This window comes from Spermophilus citellus, assembly GCF_964194105.1.
Source record: "Spermophilus citellus genome assembly, chromosome: 11".
NCBI classification, from domain to species: Eukaryota; Metazoa; Chordata; class Mammalia; order Rodentia; family Sciuridae; genus Spermophilus; species Spermophilus citellus.
Genome location: NC_138192.1, coordinates 104,439,207 through 104,462,906, shown reverse-complemented (window position 1 = coordinate 104,462,906; position 23,700 = coordinate 104,439,207). Strand labels below are relative to the sequence as shown.

The 23,700-nt window shown below is 34.9% G+C and overlaps 1 protein-coding gene across 29 annotated transcripts in view; it reads right to left on the bottom strand.

Annotated features, from left to right (window-relative positions):
- Nucleotides 1-23,700, bottom strand: part of ABI2 (abl interactor 2) — a 117,506-nt gene that overhangs the window by 32,918 nt on the left and 60,888 nt on the right. For 6 of the 29 annotated variants that reach the window (XM_081260511.1, XM_081260527.1, XM_081260517.1 and 3 more), the window contains 4 exons: nucleotides 15,887-15,984; nucleotides 12,497-12,643; nucleotides 11,636-11,757; nucleotides 4,665-4,823 (listed from right to left, as the gene is read on the bottom strand). In XM_081260511.1, coding sequence (XP_081116637.1) covers nucleotides 4,665-4,823; nucleotides 11,636-11,757; nucleotides 12,497-12,643; nucleotides 15,887-15,984 — 526 coding nt within the window. Of the gene's footprint in view, nucleotides 1-4,664; nucleotides 4,824-9,615; nucleotides 9,799-11,635; nucleotides 11,761-12,496; nucleotides 12,644-15,886; nucleotides 15,985-23,700 lie in introns of all 29 variants that reach the window. The other 23 variants (XM_081260510.1, XM_081260526.1, XM_081260516.1 and 20 more) reach the window with 5 other exon arrangements.

The following is a 23,700-nucleotide window of genomic DNA, read 5'->3' as shown; positions in this document are numbered from 1 at the left end:
AACTGAAAAAACTGACAAATCTAAATGTTGGTTCTTTGAAAAAATAAATAAAATTGACAGTTCCTTAGCCATGCGACCGAAGAGAGAGAAAAAAAAAAAACTCAAAATACCAGTATACGTGATAAAAAAGGCAATACCACAACAGACACTACAGAAATACAGAAGATAATTAGAAATTATTTGAAACCTTATACTCCAATAAAATAGAGGACATTGAAGGCATCAACACATTTCTTAAGTCATATGATCTGCCCAGGTTGAGTCAGGAAGATATACACAACTTAAACAGACCAATGTCAAGTGAGGAAATAGAAGAGGCCATCAAAAGATTACCAACCAAGAAAAGCCCAGGACGGGATGGATACACAGACCAGTTCTACAAGACCTTTAAAGAAGAACTAATACCAATACTCTTCAATTTATTTCAGGAAATAGAAAAAGAGGCAGCACTTCCAAACTCATTCTATGAGGCCAATATCACTCTGATTCCAAAGACACTTCAAAGAAAGAAAACTTCAGACCAATATCTCTAATGAACATAGATGCATTTGACAAAATACAGCACCCCTCTATGTTCAAAACACTAGAAAAACTAGGGATAACAGGAATATATCTCAACATAGTAAAGGCTATCTACACTAAGCCTCAGACCAACATCATTCTAAACGGAGAAAAATTGAAGGTACTCCCTCTAAAATAAGGAACAAGACAGGGATGCCCTCTTTCACCACTTCTAATCAACATAGTTCTTGAAACACTAGCCAGATCAATTTGACGAAAGAAATCAAAGGGATATGTATAGGAAAAGAAGAACTTAAATTAGCTCTATTTGCTGACGATATGATTCTATACCTAGAAACCCCAAAAACTCCACCAGAAAACTTCTAGAACTAGTAAATGAATTTAGCAAAGTAGCAGGATATAAAATCAACACCCATAAATCAAAGGGCATTTCTGTATATCAGTGACAAATCCTCTGAGAAGGAAATAAGAAAAACTATCCCATTCACAATATCCTCAAGAAAAAAAAAAGATACTTGGGAATCAACAAACAAGGTGAAAGATCTATACGACGAAAACTAAAGAACCCTAAAGAGAGAAATCAAAGAAGATCTTAGAAGATGGAAAGATCTACCTTGTTCTTGAGTAGGCAGAATTAGTATTATCAAAATGACCATACTACCAAAAGCACTATACAAATTTAATGCAATTCCAATCAAAATCCCAATGGCATTCCTCATAGAAATGGAAAAAGCAATCATGAAATTCATCTGGAAAAATAAGAGACCCAAAATAGCTAAAGCAATCCTAAGCAGGAAGGGTGAAGCAGATGGTATTGCTATTCCAGACCTTAAACTATACTACAGAGCAATAGTAACAAAAACAGCATGGTATTGGCACCAAAACAGGCTGGTAGACCAATGGTACAGAACAGAGGACACAGAGACTAACCCAGAAAATTACAATTATATTAGACAAAGGTGCCAAAAACATGTACTGGAGAAAAGATAGCATCTTCAAGAAATAGTGCTGGGAAAACTGGACATCCATATGCAACAAAATGAAATTAAACCCCTATCTCTCACCAGGCATAAAACTTAACTCAAAATGGATCAAGGACCAGAGACTCTGCTTCTAATAGAAGAAAAAGTAGGCCCTAATCTTCATTGTGTGGGATTAGGCCCCAACTTCCTTAATAAGACTCCTATATCGCAAGAATTAAAACCAAGAATCAATAAATGGGATGGAATCAAACTAAAAAGTTTCTTCTCAGCAAAAAAACAAAAAAACAAAAAAACAATCTGTGAGGTGAACAGAGAGCCTACATCCTGGGAGCAAATTTTTACCCCTCACACATCAGATAGAGCACTAATCCCTAGAGTATAAAAAGAACTAAAAAGATAAACACCAAAAAAACAAATAACCCAATCAACAAATGGGCCAAGGACCTGAACAGACACTTCTCAGAAGAGAATATACAATCAATCAACAAATATATGAAAAAATGCTCATCATCTCCAGCAATCAGAGAAATGCAAATCAAAACTACTCTATCATCTCACTCCAGACAGAATGGCAGCTATTATGAAGACAAACAACAATAAGTGTTGGTGAGGATATGGGGAAAAAGGAACACTCATACATTGCTGGTGGGACTGCAAATTGGTGCAGCCAATTTTGAAAGCAGTATGGAGATTCCTTGGAAATCTGGAAATGGAACCACCATTTGACCCAGCTATTCCTCTCCTTGAACTATACCCAAAGGACTTAAAAACAGCATACTACAGGGCTACAGCCACATCAATGTTTATAGCAGCTCAATGCACAATAGCTAAACTGTGGAGCCAACCTAGATGCCCTTTAGTGGATGAATGGATAAAAAAAAATGTGGCATATATACACAATGGAATTTTACTCAGCATTAAAAAAGAACAAAATCATGGCATTTGAACATAAATGTATGGCGGTGGAGAAGATAATGCTAAGTGAAGTGAGCCAATCCAAAAACCTCAAGTGCCGAATGTTTTCTCTGATATAAGGAGGTTGACTCATAGTGGGTATGGAGGGAGAGCATGGGAGGAATATATGAATTCTAGAGAGGTGGGAGGGAAAGGGAGGTAGCAGGGGATTAGCAAGGATGGTGGAATGTGATGGACATCATTATACAAAGTACATGCATGAAGACTTCAACTGGGTATCAACATACTTTATATACAGAGATACAAAAAACTGTGGTATATGTGTGTATTAAGAATTGCAATGTTAAAAAAAAGTACATGTATAAAGGCATAAATTGGCGTGAACATACTTTATATACAGATATGAAAAATTGTTGTATATGTGTAATAAGAATTGCCATGCTTTCCACTGCTGTCATGTATTTTAAAAAAATAAAATCAATAAAAGATTTTTTAAAAACGGGCTATATATAATAAAACAAAATTTTAAGAATAAAAAAAATATATTTAAAGAGACAGACATGGTAATGTACACCTTAGTTCCAGATAATCTGGAAGCTGAGGCAGGAGGATCCATTGAGCCCATGAATTTGAGACCAACCTGAGAAATACAGTGGGACACCATTTCAAAAACAAAAATAAGCAAGCAAACAAATAGCAATAACAAAAAACCCAAACAAATGCACTCAGGTACAAAATAGCACTTGAAGAAATGTGGGTTTTAGAAAACGTGGTTTACAAGTAGGATGTGTGACTAACACCAGGCAATTTTGTCAACAAAGTGAAAATGAATTTCTAAAAATGGTATAACCTAAAATACCAAGTGTGATCAAAGACAGCAATAAGAGAAGTACATTTCAACTAAAGCAGGTTGGTATTCACACTGTGGTCTACACTAGCTAGACTACAAATACAGCATTTAATTTACAAGAGAAACCCAAAAGAATAAAGACATTTGGATAAAGGGACAAGTAATTCATTCAATATTTAGTTACTGAGCAATATTCTCAGAATATAACATAGAGATTGACAATATCTCAGAATCCCAAGTATTTATAATACAATGGGAATATCCTTCCTTCCTTTTTCCCCCACCAAAAAAAAAAGAGAAGACCTGGGAAGGAAAGAGAAAAAATTTTAAATCTGAAGGTAAGTAGGATAGGAAAATAGAACATGAAACTCATAGTCAAAAAAACCTTCAAATCCCACCTTGGCCTTGATTTCATATGCAAAATACATACGAAAATGATCACCAATTTTATTTTGTAAATTATCACCAATTTTATTTTGTATATGATTATAATATCAAGTGAGATACAGATACAAAAGCATTCTTTAAATTGTAAATGTTTATGTACAAAGAGGATCAAATTTCTTTCTTGTGCATGATTCTTTGTAACTAAGGTTTTCACTAATAGGCAGTAGCCACAGTGGACAAATGCCAGCTCCACAAAAGCCAAGGCTTTTCAAAGACAGAATGAATCATCCCCTAATATCTAAGGTGTTTATGTACAGGCTTAATAGCTTGTGAGCAAAAGTCCAGAAACACATAACAAGCGGACATACCATATCTAATTTGCTCATGTCCCCTCCAGGGAATAAACAAAACAATGAGTATGTATAGCATAAAAATGTGTGCTAGATCAGTTTTTTCCTGTATGTATGATGCAATTGTATACTATAATTGTTTTGGGTCAATTTCTCCAAGTCCCAGTTTTCCCATCAAAAGTCTGTTATGAGAATTGAATAAAATAGTATAATAACCTAGCACAAAACAGCTTCATGGTCACTCAACTTTTCATTATTTGTAATTCATAGAGTAAGGTTGTCTCATTAAACAAAAAGAAATACTGTTCACCATATTTTTTTTTATCCAGCATTGGGCTCACACATGCTAGGCAAGCACTCTGAGACTCTGAGTTATACCTCTAGCCCTACAATATTTTTTAAATCAAATAACCACTTATCATAATCAAAAGATTTTTTTAAGAAAAAAACAAGTTATATAATTTTACAGGAAAATAATGTGCTGATTTCTTAAAAGAGAGAGAGAAATAAGAAATACAGTGTTATTAGCAACTTAGTATTCATTCATGCAACAAATAGTTCTAACCACCCACCATGTGCTAATTATTTGTAATTAAAGGGTTTTTTAATTGAAGGTTTTAGTTAGATATATTCTATAAAATTAAAAAAAAAACTGACCTGGATTCTGGCTATAAAAAGGTCCTCCATTCAGCTGATTCTGAAGGCTTGTTTGTGACGTTATGGAAGGAGGGCGTCTATAGGGCAAGGAGCCCCCTATTGTTGGGGGTGTATGGCGAGAAGCAGGTCTATTCATGCTGTAGAACTGAACAGGATGACCTGGAAAAGGGATAGAACATAAATCTATCATTAAAAGAAAATCTCAGATAATGAAATACTTTATGTATATTGTCTAAATCTTAATAAGATTATTAAAACAATAATATTTAGCTAATTGCTATCTGAAAATCGACAGATGGCAATTATTGCTCAGCTGTCATTGTATCAAAATGCAAAAAAAAAGTAAATGAAAACATAATTTTGAAAAGCTACATGTAAGTAAATTACCAATTAACATTTGGATTTTATTAAATTAATTATCTGATGGGGTTTTCACAATCAACTAAATTTTGCCTCTTCTATGGTTTGAATGTGTCCACCAAAACTTATCTCCAAAGCAAGAGTATTAAGAGGTGGAATCTCTAAGACATAGTCACGAGGGCTTTGCCCTCATGAATGGATAATGTAGTTATCATAGGAATGGGTTAGTTACAGTGGGAGTGGGTTTGTTATCAGGGGAGTAGGTAGGTTCCTGATAAAAGAAGGAGTTTGGCCCTATTCGCTCTCTCCTTTTCTCTCATACACTCACATTCTGATCATGTATTTGTTAACTGCCACCACATTATGACACAGCAAGAAGGCCCTCAGCATACATAGCCCCTAGATATAGGACCTCTTAGCCCCAGAACTATGAACCAAATAACCTTTTATTTATAAATTACCCAGTCTGTGTTACTCAGTTAAAGCAGGAAAAAAAATGGATTAAGACAGCCCTCTTCCTCCAAAAACACAGCAGTCACTAAGGACTGGAAATCAAACTCAACAAGATTAAGAATGACATTGGGAAAGCAAAAGAAAAAATGTTTCATACAGTTTTTCCAAAATAATAAATGATGAAAATAATAATAAAACTAAGGTAGAAAAGAAATTTATTTCAAGGAAAACAGTATTTCAGCAAAAAGTTTGATGACATAATTCCAAACCAAACACATCTTTATTCAATCCAAAATATCCATCTCTAAATATCTATTTTATTTTAAAATTAGAGTTTATGAAATCTACAACTATGTAAAAAGCTAAGATACAAAAAGTGAGTCAAAATATCTTATCTGTAACATTACCCTGAACCTGTTTACCATTAATTTCACTATATTTTGCTATCTTGAAAGTTCAATTGCTGATGCCAGCTGGAGACTCACTTCCTTAATCCATCCAATTTCCTAATACAATTCAGTTCCTAAATTTTACCTTGACTTTATCCCCCCACTTAGCTGTCAGTCAGCTGAGGATCTTCTATTACAGGCACCACTAAAGCTCTCATGAGAGAACACTCTAGCAGGCAACAGGGCAAGTGAGTGAGAAAGAGGATGTGGGAAGAGAAGTAAAAGAGGAGAGGACAGAGAGCCATGCAAAGTAAAATAGTTTATATAACTAAAACTGCTCTTCAGGAGTTCCATAAACTTATAAAACCTGGATTCAAATGGAGTCACATATAAGCACTCAAGATTTACTATAGCATTTACTCTTCTTAGATATACATTAAAACCTACAACTTGGGGCTGGGGTTATGGCTCAGTGGTAGAGCACTTGCTTTGCATGCATGAGGAACTGGGTTCAATTGTCAGCGCCACATAAAAAATAAATAAATAAAGATATTGTGTCCATCTACAACAACAACAAAAAAAAAATCTACAACTCAATTCTGTTGTATAAAATTAAGCACTCAAGCTTAAACATAATCCAATATGAATTGGGAAATTTTTAACAAAAATAAAAGATAAATATGCAAACTAAGAAACTATTATTTCAAAGGCACACTTAGTCATTTGAACCACTACACACAAAAACATTTGTAGCATTTTAGTAATAATACTAAAATAATACAAACCTAGGATGATGAATAACATCATTATGAATTGTATAGTTAGATTCAGTCTAAAAGTTCATGTTGTAAACCTGCAGTGACACTGTCCATACTATTAATGGGAGATTTACCTTGTTTGGGGTTAAGACAAAAATTTAAAAAAAAAAAAAAAAACTACAGCTAATTATTAGAAGACCTATAAAACCCCAAATTAAAAACTTCCTAGAACACAAAATCTTTGTGTGTGTGTGTGTGTGTCTGTGTGTGTGTGTGTGTGTGTCTGTTGTGTGTGTGAGACAGAGAGAGAGAAAAATAAATATTGGGCATTGAACCCATTGGGCACTCTACCACTGAGCTATACCTCCATCCCTTTTTGTTTTTTTTATTTGAGATGGGATCTTGCTAAGTTGCCCAGGCTGGCCTCCAACTTGCAATTTTCCTGCCCTTAGCCTCCCAAATCACTGGGATTACAGGCATGTGCCCCCATGTCTGCCAACTTCCAGCTGCCAGCAAAAAACAACATCTTTATGACCTTGGGTAAAAAGTTTTCATAAAAGCACAAATCCACAGAAAAGAAATAATGACAGACCAGATTTAATAAAAATGAAGACCTCTTCTTATTTGAAAGACACCATTAAGAATATGAATTAGGGCTGGGGTTGTGGCTCAGTGACAGAGTACTTGCCTAGCATAAGTGAGGCACTGGGTTCAATTCTCAGTACCACATACAAATAAATAAAATAAAGGTCCATCAACAACTACTAAAAAAAAAGAATATGAAATAACAAATCACCAAATGGAAGAAAATATTTGCAACTCACATAATTGATAAAGGATTCAAAATATAAAAGAACTCTACCCAAAAGAGGGGGGGACATTAAAAAGGTGGGGAGAGGAACAAAACATTTGAATTGACACTTTACTAAAGAAGATATAGAGGACGAACAAGCACATGAAAAGATGCTCAACATCATTATTCATTAGGGAAAGGGAAATCAAAACCACATGTTTTTTAAAAAACATAGTTAATTTATTCAATCACATAACAAAAGTTTATTTATTGAACCCTATGAGCCAGGTACTTGCTTCTAAATTATCATTTCATTACTAAAATGTTGACTCATGGGGTGTTCTTTCCAAGTCTGCAACCAGTTTCAAAATGCATTCTTTACTTATACAGGGGCACGAGAAGATTCCTATACTTTAATAAGCAATCTGGTCTAACCAAGTTGTATGTAGAACAACAACAAAAAAGCTTGTGTTTACATTTAACCACTATAGAAAGCTTTCCTTTATAAGTGGTATTATGGAAGCTATCCCGAAAGACGACCATCCAAAATCAAATTTAGCTAAAAGTATCTTTTTTAAAACATGTAAATATATGGTTATGGAGGCATAACTGAATAGTTATTCTGTGAAATTATTTCATTGGCAAGCAAAATACTATGATGATATGTCCGAACATGCATTTTATAAGAGATAAAACCTGTTTACTAACCAGCATCACATTAACTGCTCAAATGTATTTTGTAGCTATTGGGATTTTACCTGGTGCCCCATCAAAACAGATTTTAGGTTGCAATTTTAAAACACTAAAATATCAGTCAACTTAAACCTGACATCTTTTAAAAGTCCATTGCCCTATGAATTCCCATGGCTGCTAAAACAAGCAATAGATTGCTATAAAAGACATACAGAGGTTTTCAATTTGTTACATAAAATATTTCCAATGAAAGACATCTGGAATTATTGTCACAGACTTCTTGTTAACTGCGCCACTTGTAACTACCTGGTGTTCTCATTTCTTGTGCTCTTGTTTGAGAAAATTTCAGACAAGATGTGAGACTTAGTGTAACAAAGTTTAGTAGAAGGGAAAAGAGAAGGGGGCAAAAGGCCTTCTCAAGGGAGAGAGTGGGGTCCTCTCAGAGAAGAAAGTGATGATGACATGCCCCCTTTGTTTTTAATTCTCCCATTTTCCTGAGTCCTGGAATCTCTGGTCTACATAAAGGTTAGAAAAGTACCCACCCTCCTCCTTCAGGGTATCTTAGGTTCTTAGTTGCAGGGAGGAGGAGTCTTAAATTCCTCAAGCCTGAGAGATTAGTCAGGCCCTGAGAGTTTACAGGTTGGTTGAGGAGGAATGTAACATAATCCTATTGTGTAAGGGCTGGAATGGTATTAAAAGGCATGTAGGTGGAAGCCAGTACAGTATACCCTAACTTCATGTTCCTAGGCTCAAGCCTCTCTCTATCTCACTTACTTATTTATTTGTTTGTTTGTTTATTTTGGTGCTAAAGATTGAACCCAGGGGCACTTTACTACTGAGCCACATCCCCAGCACTTTTTGTTTTTTGAGACAGGGTCTCACTAAATTGCTTATTAGGGCCTCACTAAATTGCTGAGGCTGGCCTCTAATTTATAATCCTCCTGCCTCAGCCTCCTGAGTTGCTAAGATTACAGGTATACACTACTGTGCCTAGCCTCATAACAATATTTCTAACAACCACCTCTCAAAACTGTATAGAAGGTAGCACCACACTAAATTCATAAATCTTTAATAGAATGAAATTTAAGCTATTAAAAATGTGTACTTTTGCTACCCTATAAGAAAAACATATGACACTTTATCATGATTTTCTCAAGAAATTCTAATTCTTGGTTACATGACACTTTCTATTAGAATTCATCTTTTTTTTTTTATGGTGAGGGGGGCACTGGGGATTGAACCCAGGGGCACTTTACCACTGAGCTAAGTCCCCAGGCTTTTTTTTTTTTTAAGACAGGGTCTTACTAAGTTACTGAAGTTGGCCTTAAACTTGCAATCCTCCTTCCTTAGCCCCCTGAGTCACTGGGATTACAGGTCTTTGTATTTTTTTTTAAAAAAATATAAGTAGTACAAACAAACAATAACAAAATCATGAAGCTGGAGATCCAAGTAAGAGAATAGCCAAATGACTGGATCTACCTGCAAAGAAATAAGCTAATACTCACCTGTAGGGGGATTAGAAGAAACAACAGGGGGAGTTGGAGAAGTGAAGCCATCAGCAAGGGTCTGGGCACCCCCAGCAGCAGCCTCTGGGGCAATGGAGGAGGGAACAGTAGCAGGAACAAGAGGGGCAGGAGCAGATGCAGAAGTAGCAGGAAGGGGAGGAGTGCCAGAGGAGCCAGCAGGGGCTGAGGGGAAAGAGGAGTAAGAGGCAGCATTAATGAGGCAGTCACTTTAAGCGGGATTAGAAAAGGCATTAGAGTATCTAACGTTAGATATTCAGTGCTTTAACATTAACCAAAAGAATAGGGAGATGGAAAAAAAAAAGAAGCCTGAGGCTTATGTTAAAGGTTATTAGGTATGCAGAAAATAATTCAAGATGCTCAGAATAATGTACAAAATTTTTAATTCATTAAAAACAAACTTTCCTTTTTATTCAAAAACCACAATCTGGAAGAAAAGAGCACCCCACACATTGTTAATTTTAGTATAAAATACCATAAATAGGAAAAAAAAAACTAAAGAGCAGTATTCCATTTGAATAATATAAATCAGAAAAAAAGACATATACTCATACACTCAAGGTAAAATTATGTTTAAAAAAAAGAACTGGGGCTGGGGATGTGGCTCAAGCGGTAGTGTGCTCGCCTGGCATGCGTGCGGCCCGGGTTCGATCCTCAGCACCACATACAAAAACAAAAGATGTTATGTCTGCCGAGAACTGGAAAATAAATATTTAAAAAATTCTCTCTCTCTCTCTCTCTCTCTCTCTAAAAAAAAAAAAAGAAAAAAATTCTTAAAAAAAAAGACCTTAAACGAGTTTTTTTCATGATTTTAAAAAAATATTTATTTTTAGTTGTAGTTTAACACAATACCTTTATTTTATTATTTATTTTTATACGGTGCTGAGGATGGAACCTAGGGCCCTGCACATGCTAGGCGAACGCTCTACCGCTGAGCCACAACCCTAACCCTTCATGATTTTTTAATTTTATTATCTAAAGACTATAGAGATTTAGCAAAGAGATGAAATGCTTGACTATCTGGTGCAAGGATCTGAATTTGAACCTGAGTTATGAAAAACAAAAACAAAACAAACCAGGTCTTACGTACTCGTTATAACTAAACTAAATATTTAATAATCTATCCTGATGTCTTTTGAGTCATGCTTTTAACTTTGTATATCCTCAGATCAAATAAGCACATTTTTTCATTTCAGAGAAAAAAGGATAGCATTTCAGAGACTATTAAATTCCAATAATCCACTAAATTTAACAGTCGAAACTACTTTCCTATTTTGCCATCCTTTATCACCAGTATGATTCTCATGCCAAGTCCCCCCTGTGTCCAAAGATATACACTGTCATAAACTAGCTGGAATTAAACATTAACTCATACCAAAGTAGCACCTGAAGCATCAAAGTACCAACTGAGCCACAGCACCAAAGGGATAAAATCAAATAACAGAAAAATACACAAGGCTGGGACTGGGGCTCAGAGGTAGAGCACTTATCTCACTTGTATGGGGCCCTGGATTCAATCCTCAGCACCACATAAATAAAATAAAGGTATTATGTCCACCTACAACTAAAATAAAATATTTTTTAAAATAATAGAAAAATACAAAAGAGCAAAAATTGTACAAATAATTTGGTTAAAAATAACAAATACATAAAGACTTGTCAAAATTCATGAAGTTCTAAGAGAAGAAAAAATCCTGATTAAGAAGAAAGTTTACGGGGCTGGGGATGTGGCTCAAGCGGTAGCGCGCTCGCCTGGCATGCATGCGGCCCGGGTTCGATCCTCAGCACCACATACCAACAAAGATGTTGTGTCCACCGAGAACTAAAAAATAAATATTAAAAATTCTCTCTCTCTCTCTCTCTCTCTCTCTCTCTCTCTCTCTCTCTCTCCCCCCCCTCTCTCACTCTCTCTTTAAAAAAAAAAAAAAAGAAGAAAGTTTACTATAATTACATTAAAAATTGAAGTAAAATTCACAAAAGAAAAACAATGATACTGTTTTACCTGGAAACACACTGGGAGGAGATGGAGTAGGAACAGCAATAGGAACCCCCACACTCCCACTTCCACTGTTCTCCCGGCTGCTGCTCCGACTACTTGGGTGGCTTCCTCCACTACTCCCACTGCTGCTAAAGAAATAAAAGCCACCAAAATATGAGTATTTATATAGTAATATATCATTAGCATTTCCCAAAAATTGCTGAAATGAAAATAGCTATAAGAAAGACAATTCAAAAACCTTCCCCTTCAAGTATGAATTTCTTAATAAAGTTGGGGAAGAGCTGAGTTCAGTTAGCTTGTTTTGATAACTTTTAATACGCTGTATTAAAGAAACTGAAAAAGAAGACAAAAATTCTCCATAAATGTTGGAGCTCAACAAATCAAAATAACAAATATTACCTTCTTATATTCCAGTTTAATGCCCATCTGAAGAAACTTCTTTTACAATAAAAACATTTTTCTGAACAAATTATCTTATTTCAATTTTTAACGATATCTTGATATACTATCCCATACTAGTGTTTTGTCGTGTGTAGTTTTTCATCTGTAAAGTTCCACCAAAAAACAACTTGAAATTTTCCACATCTGGTCCATAATTTCTTTTTTTTTCCAGTTCAACTGAACTATTATCTTTGTAGAGAAGTTTGCACTTTGAAATGTCTGTTCTTTTTCTACTTCCTGGCTGCTCAAAGTTACATCAGAACATGAGGAGAGAGAGGTGGAATCAGATGAGGTTTGGGAGAGTAGAGTGAGGAAAAGAACTTAGAACTTAGCACTTGGAAAATGAGAGAGATTTAACTGAAGTTATCTGAACAGAATATGGTACTATGACCATCACATTTTGTGCTGAGGCAGAGAAAATACCTGTAAGTTCGATTTCTTTGATTCACAGAAGCTGTCCTCACAGGGCTCTGCTGCGAGGGAGCCATATTACGGGTTGGGCTAGGTACGTAATCATTTGGTACCACTGGAGGACGCACTGGCTCCAGTGTGCGATAGGGGGAGTGCCGCCTACAAAAAGAAGAGCGTATGTATTGTGTGATTAAGCAAGTTTCGGCACAATAAATTCCAAGAGCTGCCAATAGTGAAGTACAATTTACAATCAGAAATAGGAAATGTGTTTTAACCCAGCTACCAATTTTAGTCTTTCCTAAAGTATCACTTCTCCAACATTAGGGTTTTGGTAAGTATGCACTATTATTTTTCAGTTTCCAACCTCATTTCCCTGTGCTAATCCAATTCTGTTCCTTTATTTTCAGAGATCCCAAGAGTTTTCCACCATTGAAGCCAATAATTCCTACTCTACTCTTTTCTTAGAAAAAGTGTGAATTATTTTAGTATCATGTCAAAGTATCCCATTGCACTGCATGAAGCACCATCTTCCTCTCCCCTCTCTCCCTAAACCAAAAATGTTCAAAGACAGACACAAGAAATCCAGATTTTGGAATCACAAGCCCCACTCTGATGATCAACACCAGTCCCAACAATACACTTCCCTTTCTCTGTTAATCTCATCTGCCATTCTCACAGCCTTACTTTCTCCCTCAACTTTCACCTTAGTTTCTCTCCAACTTCTCCAAATTCAACATTTACAAGGGCAAGAAAAAAATTTTAATAGACCACCTAAATCCTTCTACATTATTTACTTTTAACTGTAAAACACAAACCAGACTGATATTAACACACATTTCACTCTTTTTCACAATTTTCCCTTTTAGAGAAGAAGATGAGAAGATTAAGAAAATAAAATAGGAAGTAAAATTCACAGTGCAACATTAGTGATTATTAAATTAATTCTCTATTTGAAGTTTTTGAATCTTCATGACAATAATAAATAACATCTTATAGATGAGATCTTGGTCTTTAAAAGAACAAACGTTGGAACATCAATATTTAAAAATTAAAAAGCTTTCTTCTCCTGAAATGATATTGTTCAAATGACTTATATATTTTTCAATAATTGACTTCCCAAAAGGCTCCCAGAGTTCCTCTAAGTATTGCTCCCCTGGACAACTCAAGTTATGGATCAATGATTTTGAATGAGATCATTTTGTAATAAATGACCTTGTGACTCTAATACCCTCAAAGTCTCCCTGCATAAATACACATATTAATAATTAAAAATAGATAAGGTGCTGGATAGGAGAGTAGCTCAAAGGGGAAAAAGGAATGTCAGGACTCTAGATTTAAAATACTTTAGAGCCAGGCATTGTGACTCATGCTTGTAATCCCAGCTTCTCCAGAGGTTGAGATGGGAGAATTTCCAGTTCAAGACCAGTCTCAGCAACTTGGCAAGACCCCGTCTCAAAATAAAATAAAAAGGGCTGGGAATGTAGTTTAGTAGGTTCAAGACTCAGTACCAATAAATAAATAAATATATATATACATACATACACATACACTAAAAAGTAGTTCAGGTATCTCTGAAATTATAATGTAAATACAAAAATGAAACAGGAAATTTATTAATTTTTAAGAATCTAATTTTTAGATAGTGTTTCCCAAATGATTAAAAAAAAAAAAAAAAAAGAAATGTTCTATTTCATCCAGGGAGAAAACCCTTTGCTAACTGAGAACACAGTGAGGAAAATGACATAAACAAAGTCAAAAAAATAATAATTAAAAAAAAAAACAAGGGAGAAGAACAAAATATGATGACAAAGACAAAGACAAAGACTGTAAAAAAAAAAAAAAAATTAGGCTGTGACCATCAACTGACCGAGAGATGCTCATCAACTCTGGTCTCCAAGATCTTGCAGAACTACTGCTAATATCCAAGGAAAATAAATACTGGTATATGAATAAATCATCAAACTTTCAGAGCAAACTAAAATTTTATTTTACTAGAGATTACACAGGCTATCTTGCTAATAATCTTGATTTAAAACCTAATAATATCCATTAGATGCTTTATATAACAGAAATGTAAACATTCTCCAGAAAAATAAATAGTTCCTCCATATTATTCTACTCTTACCACTGCACCAATACCCTACAACATCATCTTAATTCTACCCTGAAGTTTAAATGTTACTTGATCTACTAGATTGTTTCCTCTCTGTTGTAAGCATAAAACCATTCTACTCCTGGTTGGTAATCATGTTTATTCTGTCTTCTCCTATTCTCATTCTGTTTCCAACAATATTCTCCTTTATATCCCAATTCATTGTTGTCCCATCCTGACCCACAGTGGTTGGTTTTGTTTTGGGTTTATTTGTTTTGTTTTGTTTCAGGGGAAGAGGGTTCCTGTATATGTGTATGTGTATATATGTGTGTGAGTGTGTGTGTGTGTGTGTGTGTGTGTGTGTGTGTGTGTGTGTACATACACTGGGATTTTTGCTATTTACTTTTATTTATTTTTTTGGTGAGGGGGCCAAAAACAAGATTGCCAATTTAAAACTTTTAGTATATATCATAAAGCCAATGGTTGTCAAAGCATTTTGTCTTTGTATTATATATTTTTAAAAATCCAATTTGTGGTATAGTGACCCTGAAAAGGTAACAGAAAATAAATATTACCCCCTTTTACAGATGAAAAAACTGAATTGTTGAGAGACTGAGTACAAAGGACCACAGGGCAAGCAGTAAGCCAGAACTTTAGCCAACTGTCTTCTGGGCTATATTTTATGCCCACCTGATCATAAATCTCAATCATGATAACTAAGCTTGTATTATGATGTTACAGAAGAAAAAAAGTCAAGCTTTTCCATTAATTGACCATTTTGCCAAAAGTTAAATCCAAAGCCCAATTCTATAGCTCTAAATCAAAACTCAACAGTGTCATAACAAGGTATATTGAATTTTATAATCTATACAGCTTCTTGGGAAGGGTAATCCAATACAACTATAATACAAAAGGACTGCAAAATATTTCTGGAAAAACAAAAAGTATAATGATTAAGATGGCAATTTACAGGAGCTGGGCTGTAGCTCAGTGGTAGAGTGCTTGCCCAGCATTTGAAGCCCTGGGTTTGATCCCCAGCACTATTAAAAAAAAAAAAAAAAAGACTGCACTTTATAATAAACCATGAACTTGGGCTAGGATTATAGCTCAATTTACAATTCATTAGAAAAATAATTTCTAACCAAATATCTTTAATGTATAAAGATGTGCTTCCCAGAAAAAGGGAAAAATTACAAACCCAAGAAATAATCCTGGGGAAAAATCTTTTTTTTTGTAAATATTTTTTAAAAATCATTTTTAACACAACACTGCATGAAATTATTTTCTATTATACTTAGTTATATACTCACCCAAGTGTCCCTTTCCCTGACATAGGGGGACTGGGGGGTTTCTGAGTTGGAGGTGTTGTACGTGGCAGCCCACCCATCTTCATATTCTGGGTACTCACCTAAAAAATTTTGAGGAAAACTCAACTTAACTTGCATGCAGTGAAATAAAGTACTGGGGGGAAATAATGCTATGCTATTTAACAAAGGAAGGGAAGGTTTAAATACAGGGAAAAAATTAGAGGCCATGCATTTCATATGCAATTTCTAATCTACTATTATTCTACAGTTGTACTCAAAGGACTCTTCCTATCATGATTTTCAAATGATTATAAACTTGTATGCAAAGAATTTATTTGCCATTAGGCCATCACACCAACAGATCACTGGTTAGATTATGAGATGTTACATTCAACTGAAGAAACTGTTAACTATTAAATTTTTACTTTTAATAAAAAATAACAATCAGAAACAATAAAGTCTTCAAGTAATTCCTTATTTTTTAGTTAGCTTCCTTTAGACAGTAACTACATAAAACAAAACGTTTCCCAACTAAAAATACCCAACTATACATATGATCCACTGTAATTAGAGGATATAAAATAAATTGTATGATATATAGAAAGAACACGTTAGTTTTTTAAAGTTGCAGATCACCCTCACAATTCGAATTTCTTTAATGTTCTATTATGAGGAAATGACCTACCTGACAACTGCTAGAAATTAAGGCATATTCTCAAACATCTGAACCAGAAAGTTAGGACAGAGGTATTTCATTCAATTATGAGTAGCACAAAGGGCCACTGGCAATATCCTGCTTCCAATGGGAATTTGGCCACTCAGGCCCAAACTAAAGGTTAATTCAGGCATAAGAAGGTGTGATATAGTCCTTTATCAGAGTTGGACCATGACTCTACTTACTATTCTATTCTCAATTGAACATAAAAGTATAGAAAACATGGATAAGCTGGGAAAAACGAATGTCACCAAAGGAAAAAGAGAAATTTCTAGCAATCTGAATATCTTACAAAGAACTAACAGAAGTTATTCACAAATTCAATTCAAATGCAATCTCAAGTTGTTTGAGACTACCAATAGGTTAAGTTAATGCCCACAATGGGCACCTGGCTCTATTTTAATCCTCTAATATTATAAACTGCTGGCTTTAAAACACACTTCAAAAAAAAAACATTTTAACTTTCTAATAAAAATATATTTTGAGTATTCAAATTACATTTGTAAAATGAAGCTGTAAGATATTATATCAATGAAGTCAGAATACATTTATAATTTCAATTTTAAAATGTAAGTTTTAAAAAAACAAATCATAATTGCATACTGATGTATCAAGGCTGTCAAAATCAACTCTGGCCTGGGTGATATTTTTTAATTCTAAAATACTACTTTGTTATCTGAGTAGACAAGAAATAACATATCAAGAAACAAATTCTTCAAATGAATAGCCCAGTGAACAAGTTGTGTGTGATGTTAAAACAATCTTTAATGACAAATGATACCTTGAAATATCAATATTATTAAAGTGAAGCATTTATCTGTAATCCTTTTGTTGCCCTTTTAAACCATAAATACAAAACAAACCAATTATCAAGTAAGAATAAAAATTAACTTATCCTTGCTCTCCTCCTCATTAAAAAGCAGAGGGCATACTAATTATATCTTACAATGAAAATGCTAGAAGGTTGTTTTTTTTTTAATCAATCCACATTTGAGGAAAATTTTAAGAATAATCTCACAAATAACCAATATAGCTTTTAAAACTGTAGATCTTCATTCAATGATACCACAAGATTTTAAAGTGTAGTAACCAAAGTCCTTTAAGCTCAACCTTAAACAACATAAAACCCAAAGTTATAAGTGATGAGGGAGAAGTGAACCAAGCACTAAACTATAAATCAATTTGCTAGAAACAGGAAGGAAAAGGAGCAAGAATAGAAAAGGAGTAAAAAAAAAAAAAAAAAAAAAAATTTTATTCTATACATGGGATAGCAAAAATACTTGAAAATAACTTTCCAATTTGATTTGTTTTAGGATTTGGTATATGAGTGTTTTTGTTTAAAATTGCAGTATCTTTAGAACCTGCTCCAAAAATAGATTCAAATTAACAATCCATAAATTAAAGTCTTGTGGACATCTAAACAAACAAAACTCAATATATATTATAATCCATAGAATCCTCAAATGATTGTACTTGTTTGGTTAATGAGTTAGATGAGTAACTTAAATCACTTAAGAAACCAAAAAGATGCTGAGTAAAATCCAGTCTAATTTTATACTTCATTGATACTGTATTATTTTTCAAACAAGCTGAAAGAGTTTGCAATATTTTCCAAAGACCATTTTCTTTGTGAAAAATATTTCTGTGCTAATTTAAACAATAATTACACCACACGGAATATAAATACTGCCACCTACATTAAAGAAATAGAAGAGAAATAAATGCCAAAAGAAGCCAGGCACGGTGGCATATACCAGTAATCCCAGTGGCTTGGGAGGCTGAGGCAGGAGGATCGAAAGTTCAAGGCCAACCTCAGCAACTTAGCAAGGCCCTAAGCAACCCAGCGAGACCCTGTCTCTAAATAAAATACAAAAAAAAGGGCTGGGAATGTGGCTCAGTGTTTAAGTACCCTTGAGTTCAATCCCCTGTACCGTAAATGAATAAATAAATGATTGATAGATAGATAGATAGATAGATAGATAGATAAATGCCAAACAAAACAATTTCTGTGTAAAAGAAGAACATGTGTTATAATTAAGCAAAATACTTGACTACATTGTGTGTTGATAGAGGTGAACTTCAACATTTGTATGTGTATGTACATATGCTTACACCAACAACTCTGAACAAAGACAAAGCAAGACTACAGCTGCTTCATAATGGTAATTAGTCTTGAAATATTTTTTTAAATATTTTTTAAAAGGCCAAGTGTGGTGATGCAAACCTGTAAACCCATCTACTTGGGAGGCTGAGGTGGGAGAATTACCTGAGCCAAGGAGTTTGAGTCTAGCCTGGACAATATAGCAAGGCCCCAGAAGGGCATCCAGGATAGGGGGATATAGCAGAATTATCATCTGGCACATAAATGTCTACTTAATGGTCCTGAATCAGGAACAGTAGTGTTCATTATACTTTTCAAAGTTTTATTTGTGAATTGGAATGAATCTTTATACTGGCTGACAACAATAATTGTATTACGTATTCCAAATATTGTATTATTTATTGCAAAAAGCAAAAAATCCCTGTGAGATAAGTGAAAGAAATCATAGGCACAAGGAGAAACAGCAGGAAAAGCTGCTTCTTCTTTCCCTCCACCCCTTAACTGGAGAGACACCTTCAAAACTGAAGAAATATTTCATTTAGGTCATGAAGATTAATGCTTGGCCATTCCTCAATACCTTCCTCTAGGCCTATGATAAAGGAATGCAAATGATACTGAAGGTATGAGTTCCCCTATTACCAAAAATTGGGTCTCATAAGGTTTGGAGATCTCTACACATCAGGTCAATTATTATACCTTAATATTTCTACAGTACTCCCAGCTTTCCTGCTATATTCTTCTGGTGCATTCAATACCTCCTGAATGTTGATATATCATGGTTATGTACCACATAACAATGTTTAACTCAATAACTGACTGCCCTCAGTTGGTTTAAGTATACTCCATGAGGTTCACTCAATGACAAAATTAACTAATGGTATGTATGTATATGTATGTGTGTGTGTGTGTGTGTGTGTGTGTATATATACACACACACATACATATATATATCCCTATTATTAAGTAATGTATGTCCATATAATTTTGATTTAAAATGGCAGGGTTTTCTAGCATTCTCTGAACTTTAGAGGATTACTTCTAAAGCATTATTTCTAAAGCTGGTCAGCCAATTGTCTCTACTTCACAGAAGTCATCACCTCCTACTGACAGATGATCTACTGCAATAGATCAGAAGTAGATGTATTCTAAAATAATATGTGAAATATCCCTCATTTTATCAATCACCTACCAGACTATTATGTATAAGAATACAGGCCTATAGATAAAGGAGAGAGTGTGGGGAATACAATGGTCTATAAAAGTAATAAATATTACTAGTATATTTAAAACAAAAAGAAATGTTTACAAATTCTATAGAAATCAAACAAAAAAGGAAATACCATAATTCGAAGAAATTGTTAGAAAGTTTCAGAGAGAAATAACTGAGCTACACTATTAAATTAAAAAAGAAAAGGAATAGAGGAGAGCAAGGGGATTGAGAGAGGGGGAGGAGGGAAGGGCATGGGGAAGTACTAGGAACAAATCTGCCAAATTGTGTACATATATTATATACTGCAATGAATCACATATATATGTGAGAAAATGCACTAATTAAAATAACAGTAACAAGAAAAGGGAGATCAGTTAAGTAGAGCAAGCAAATCCAGGAAGGAAGGAGGAAAGGGTAAGGGAAAGTACTGAGGAATAACAACAATCAATTAGGTGCATATATGAACATGGCATTATGATCCCACTATTATGTATAATTTTAATGCACCACTTAAAAAATAAAAGTGCACTTAGCATGCCAAGGCCTTGAGTTCAATTTCATCACCACAAAGAAAAAATCCGATTTAAAAATACAAAGAGAAGAGGCTGGGGTTGTGGCTCAGTGGTAGAGTACTCATCTAGCATGCACGAGGCACTGGGTTCGATCCTTAGCACCACATAAATGTAAAATAAAGATATTGTGTCCACCTTAAAAAAACTAAAAAATACAAAAATTTTCGGGCTGGGATGTAGCTCAGTGGCAAAGCATCTGCCTTCCATTCGCAAAGCCTAGTTCCAAAAAAAAAACCTTTTTTTTAAATACAAAGAGGAATATGTGTAGGTTATGTCTGTATAGGAAATAGAGGATGGGATAAAACTTGTCAGTCAAGTACCTCTGAACCTTCATTCTCTGTCCAGCATTATTCTCCAGTATATTCCCATTCAGTGCATAATTCTTTGGATTCCTAGAGTAGAGCTGTTTGGTGCAAAGAGCAAAAGATGTTACTATCTAAATGTGATATTAAGGGATGTCATCTAAGTATAATTCCTTGTTAGACCTTTCTAGGAGCCCCTCAGTTGGACCTGTCTCCTACATGGGAACAGACCCTGAACTCAGGAAGGTTAAGAAGGAATCACAGTGGGAAACAAGTATGGCATAGCAAGTTAGAAAACTGATCTAAATCTTACAGGTAAAGGATCTATTTCTGTGTTTTCTTCAGTTAATATTTCTGTGTACCTCTATCACTTTGGAAGTTAACACATTAATAACCAAAATTTAAAGCCAGCCTTTAGAGGAAAAGGATGAAGACAGTCACATACCCTGCTTTTGGGTCTTCCCATTTATAAGGAAATCAGAATCTCCCCACAATTCCACATACCTAACTCACCTAACCTGAGGTTCAATGTCAACGCCCATCAAAACACTCCATTCACAATATCCTCAAAAACAATAAAATACTTGGGAATCAACCTAACAAAAGAGGTGAAAGATTTATACAATGAAAACTACAGAACCCTAAAGAGAGAAGTAGAAGAAGATCTTAGAAGATGGAAAAATATACCCTGTTCATGGATAGGCAGAACTAACATCATCAAAATGGCGATATTACCAAAAGTTCTCTATAGGTTTAATGCAATGCCAATCAAAATCCCAACGGCATTTCTTGTAGAAATAGATAAAGCAATCATGAAATTCATATGGAAAAATAAAAGACCCAGAATAGCAAAAGCAATTCTAAGCAGGAAGTGTGAATCAGGCGGTATAGCGATACCAGATTTCAAACTATATTACAGAGCAATAGTGACAAAAACAGCATGGTACTGGTACCAAAACAGGCGGGTGGACCAATGGTAGAGAATAGAGGACACAGAGACTAATACACAAAGTTACAACTATCTTATATTTGATAAAGGGGCTAAAAGCATGCAATGGAGGAAGGATAGCATCTTCAACAAACGGTGTTGGGAAAACTGGAAATCCATATGCAACAAAATGAAACTGAATCCCTTTCTCTCGCCATGCACAAAAGTTAACTCAAAATGGATCAAGGAGCTTGATATCAAATCAGAGACTCTGCGTCTGATAGAAGAAAAAGTTGGCTCCGATCTACATATTGTGGGGTCGGGCTCCAAATTCCTTAATAGGACACCCATAGCACAAGAGTTAATAACAAGAATCAACAAATGGGACTTACTTAAACTAAAAAGTTTTTTCTCAGCAAGAGAAACAATAAGAGAGGTAAATAGGGAGCCTACATCCTGGGAACAAATTTTTACTCCTCACACTTCAGATAGAGCCCTAATATCCAGAGTATACAAAGAACTCAAAAAATCAAACAATAAGATAACAAATAACCCAATCAACAAATGGGCCAAGGACCTGAACAGACACTTCTCAGAGGAGGACATACAATCAATCAACAAGTACATGAAAAAATGCTCACCATCTCTAGCAGTCAGAGAAATGCAAATCAAAACCACCCTAAGATACCATCTCACTCCAGTAAGATTGGCAGCCACTATGAAGTCAAACAACAACAAGTGCTGGCGAGGATGTGGAGAAAAGGGTACACTTGTACATTGCTGGTGGGACTGCAAATTGGTGCGGCCAATTTGGAAAGCAGTTTGGAGATTCCTGGGAAAGCTGGGAATGGAACCACCATTTGACCCTGCTATTGCCCTTCTCGGACTATTCCCTGAAGACCTTAAAAGAGCATGCTACAGGGATACTGCCACATTGATGTTCATAGCAGCACAATTCAGAATAGCTAGACTGTGGAACCAACCCAGATGCCCTTCAATAGATGAATGGATAAAAAAAATGTGGCATCTATACACAATGGAGTACTATGCAGCAATAAAAAATGACAAAATCATAGAATTTGCAGGGAAATGGATGGCACTAGAGCAGATTATGCTTAGTGAAGCCAGCCAATCCCTAAAAAACAAATACCAAATGTCTTCTTTGATATAATGAGAGCAACTATGAACAGAGCAGGGAGGAAGAGTAGGAAGAAAAGAGTAACATTAAACAGAGACATGAGATGGGAGGGAAAGGGAGAGAAAAGGGAAATTGCATGGAAATGAAGGGAGACCCTCATTGCTATACAAAATTACATATAAGAGGTTGTGAGGGGAATGGGAAAATAAAAAAGGAGAAAAATGAATTACAGTAGATGGGGTAGAGAGAGAAGATGGGAGGGGAGGGGAGGGGGGATAGTAGGGGATAGGAAAGGTAGCAGAATACAACAATTACTAATAGGGCATTATGTAAAATTGTGGATGTGTAACCGACGTGATTCTGCAATCTGCATTTGGGGTAAAATTGGGGGTTCATAACCCACTTCAATCTAATGTATGAAATATGATATGTCAAGAGCTTTGTAATGTTGTGAACAACCAATAAAAATAAAAAATAAAAAAAAATAACACAAGGAATACATCTGCCTGGGCTCCTCTAGTCAGCCTTATCTACCATAACCAGGTGAAATTTCTGTGACCATAGTTAACACTAGTTAATGACTTGGAACTCAGTCATCTTGTCTAATGGTTACCACTGACTATGCTGAAGACATGGAAACAACAGGATGTCAGATAGAAAAAATACTTGAAAAGATATTATAAAGTTTGGTTTAATAAATAACTAAGAGGGGGCTGGGGTTGTGGCTCAGTGGTACAGTGCTTGCCTAGCGTGTTCAAGGCCCTGGGTTCGATCCTCAGCACCACATAAAAATAAACAAAATAAAACTATTAAAAAATAAAAAAATAACTAAGAGAAACATATACTAAGTT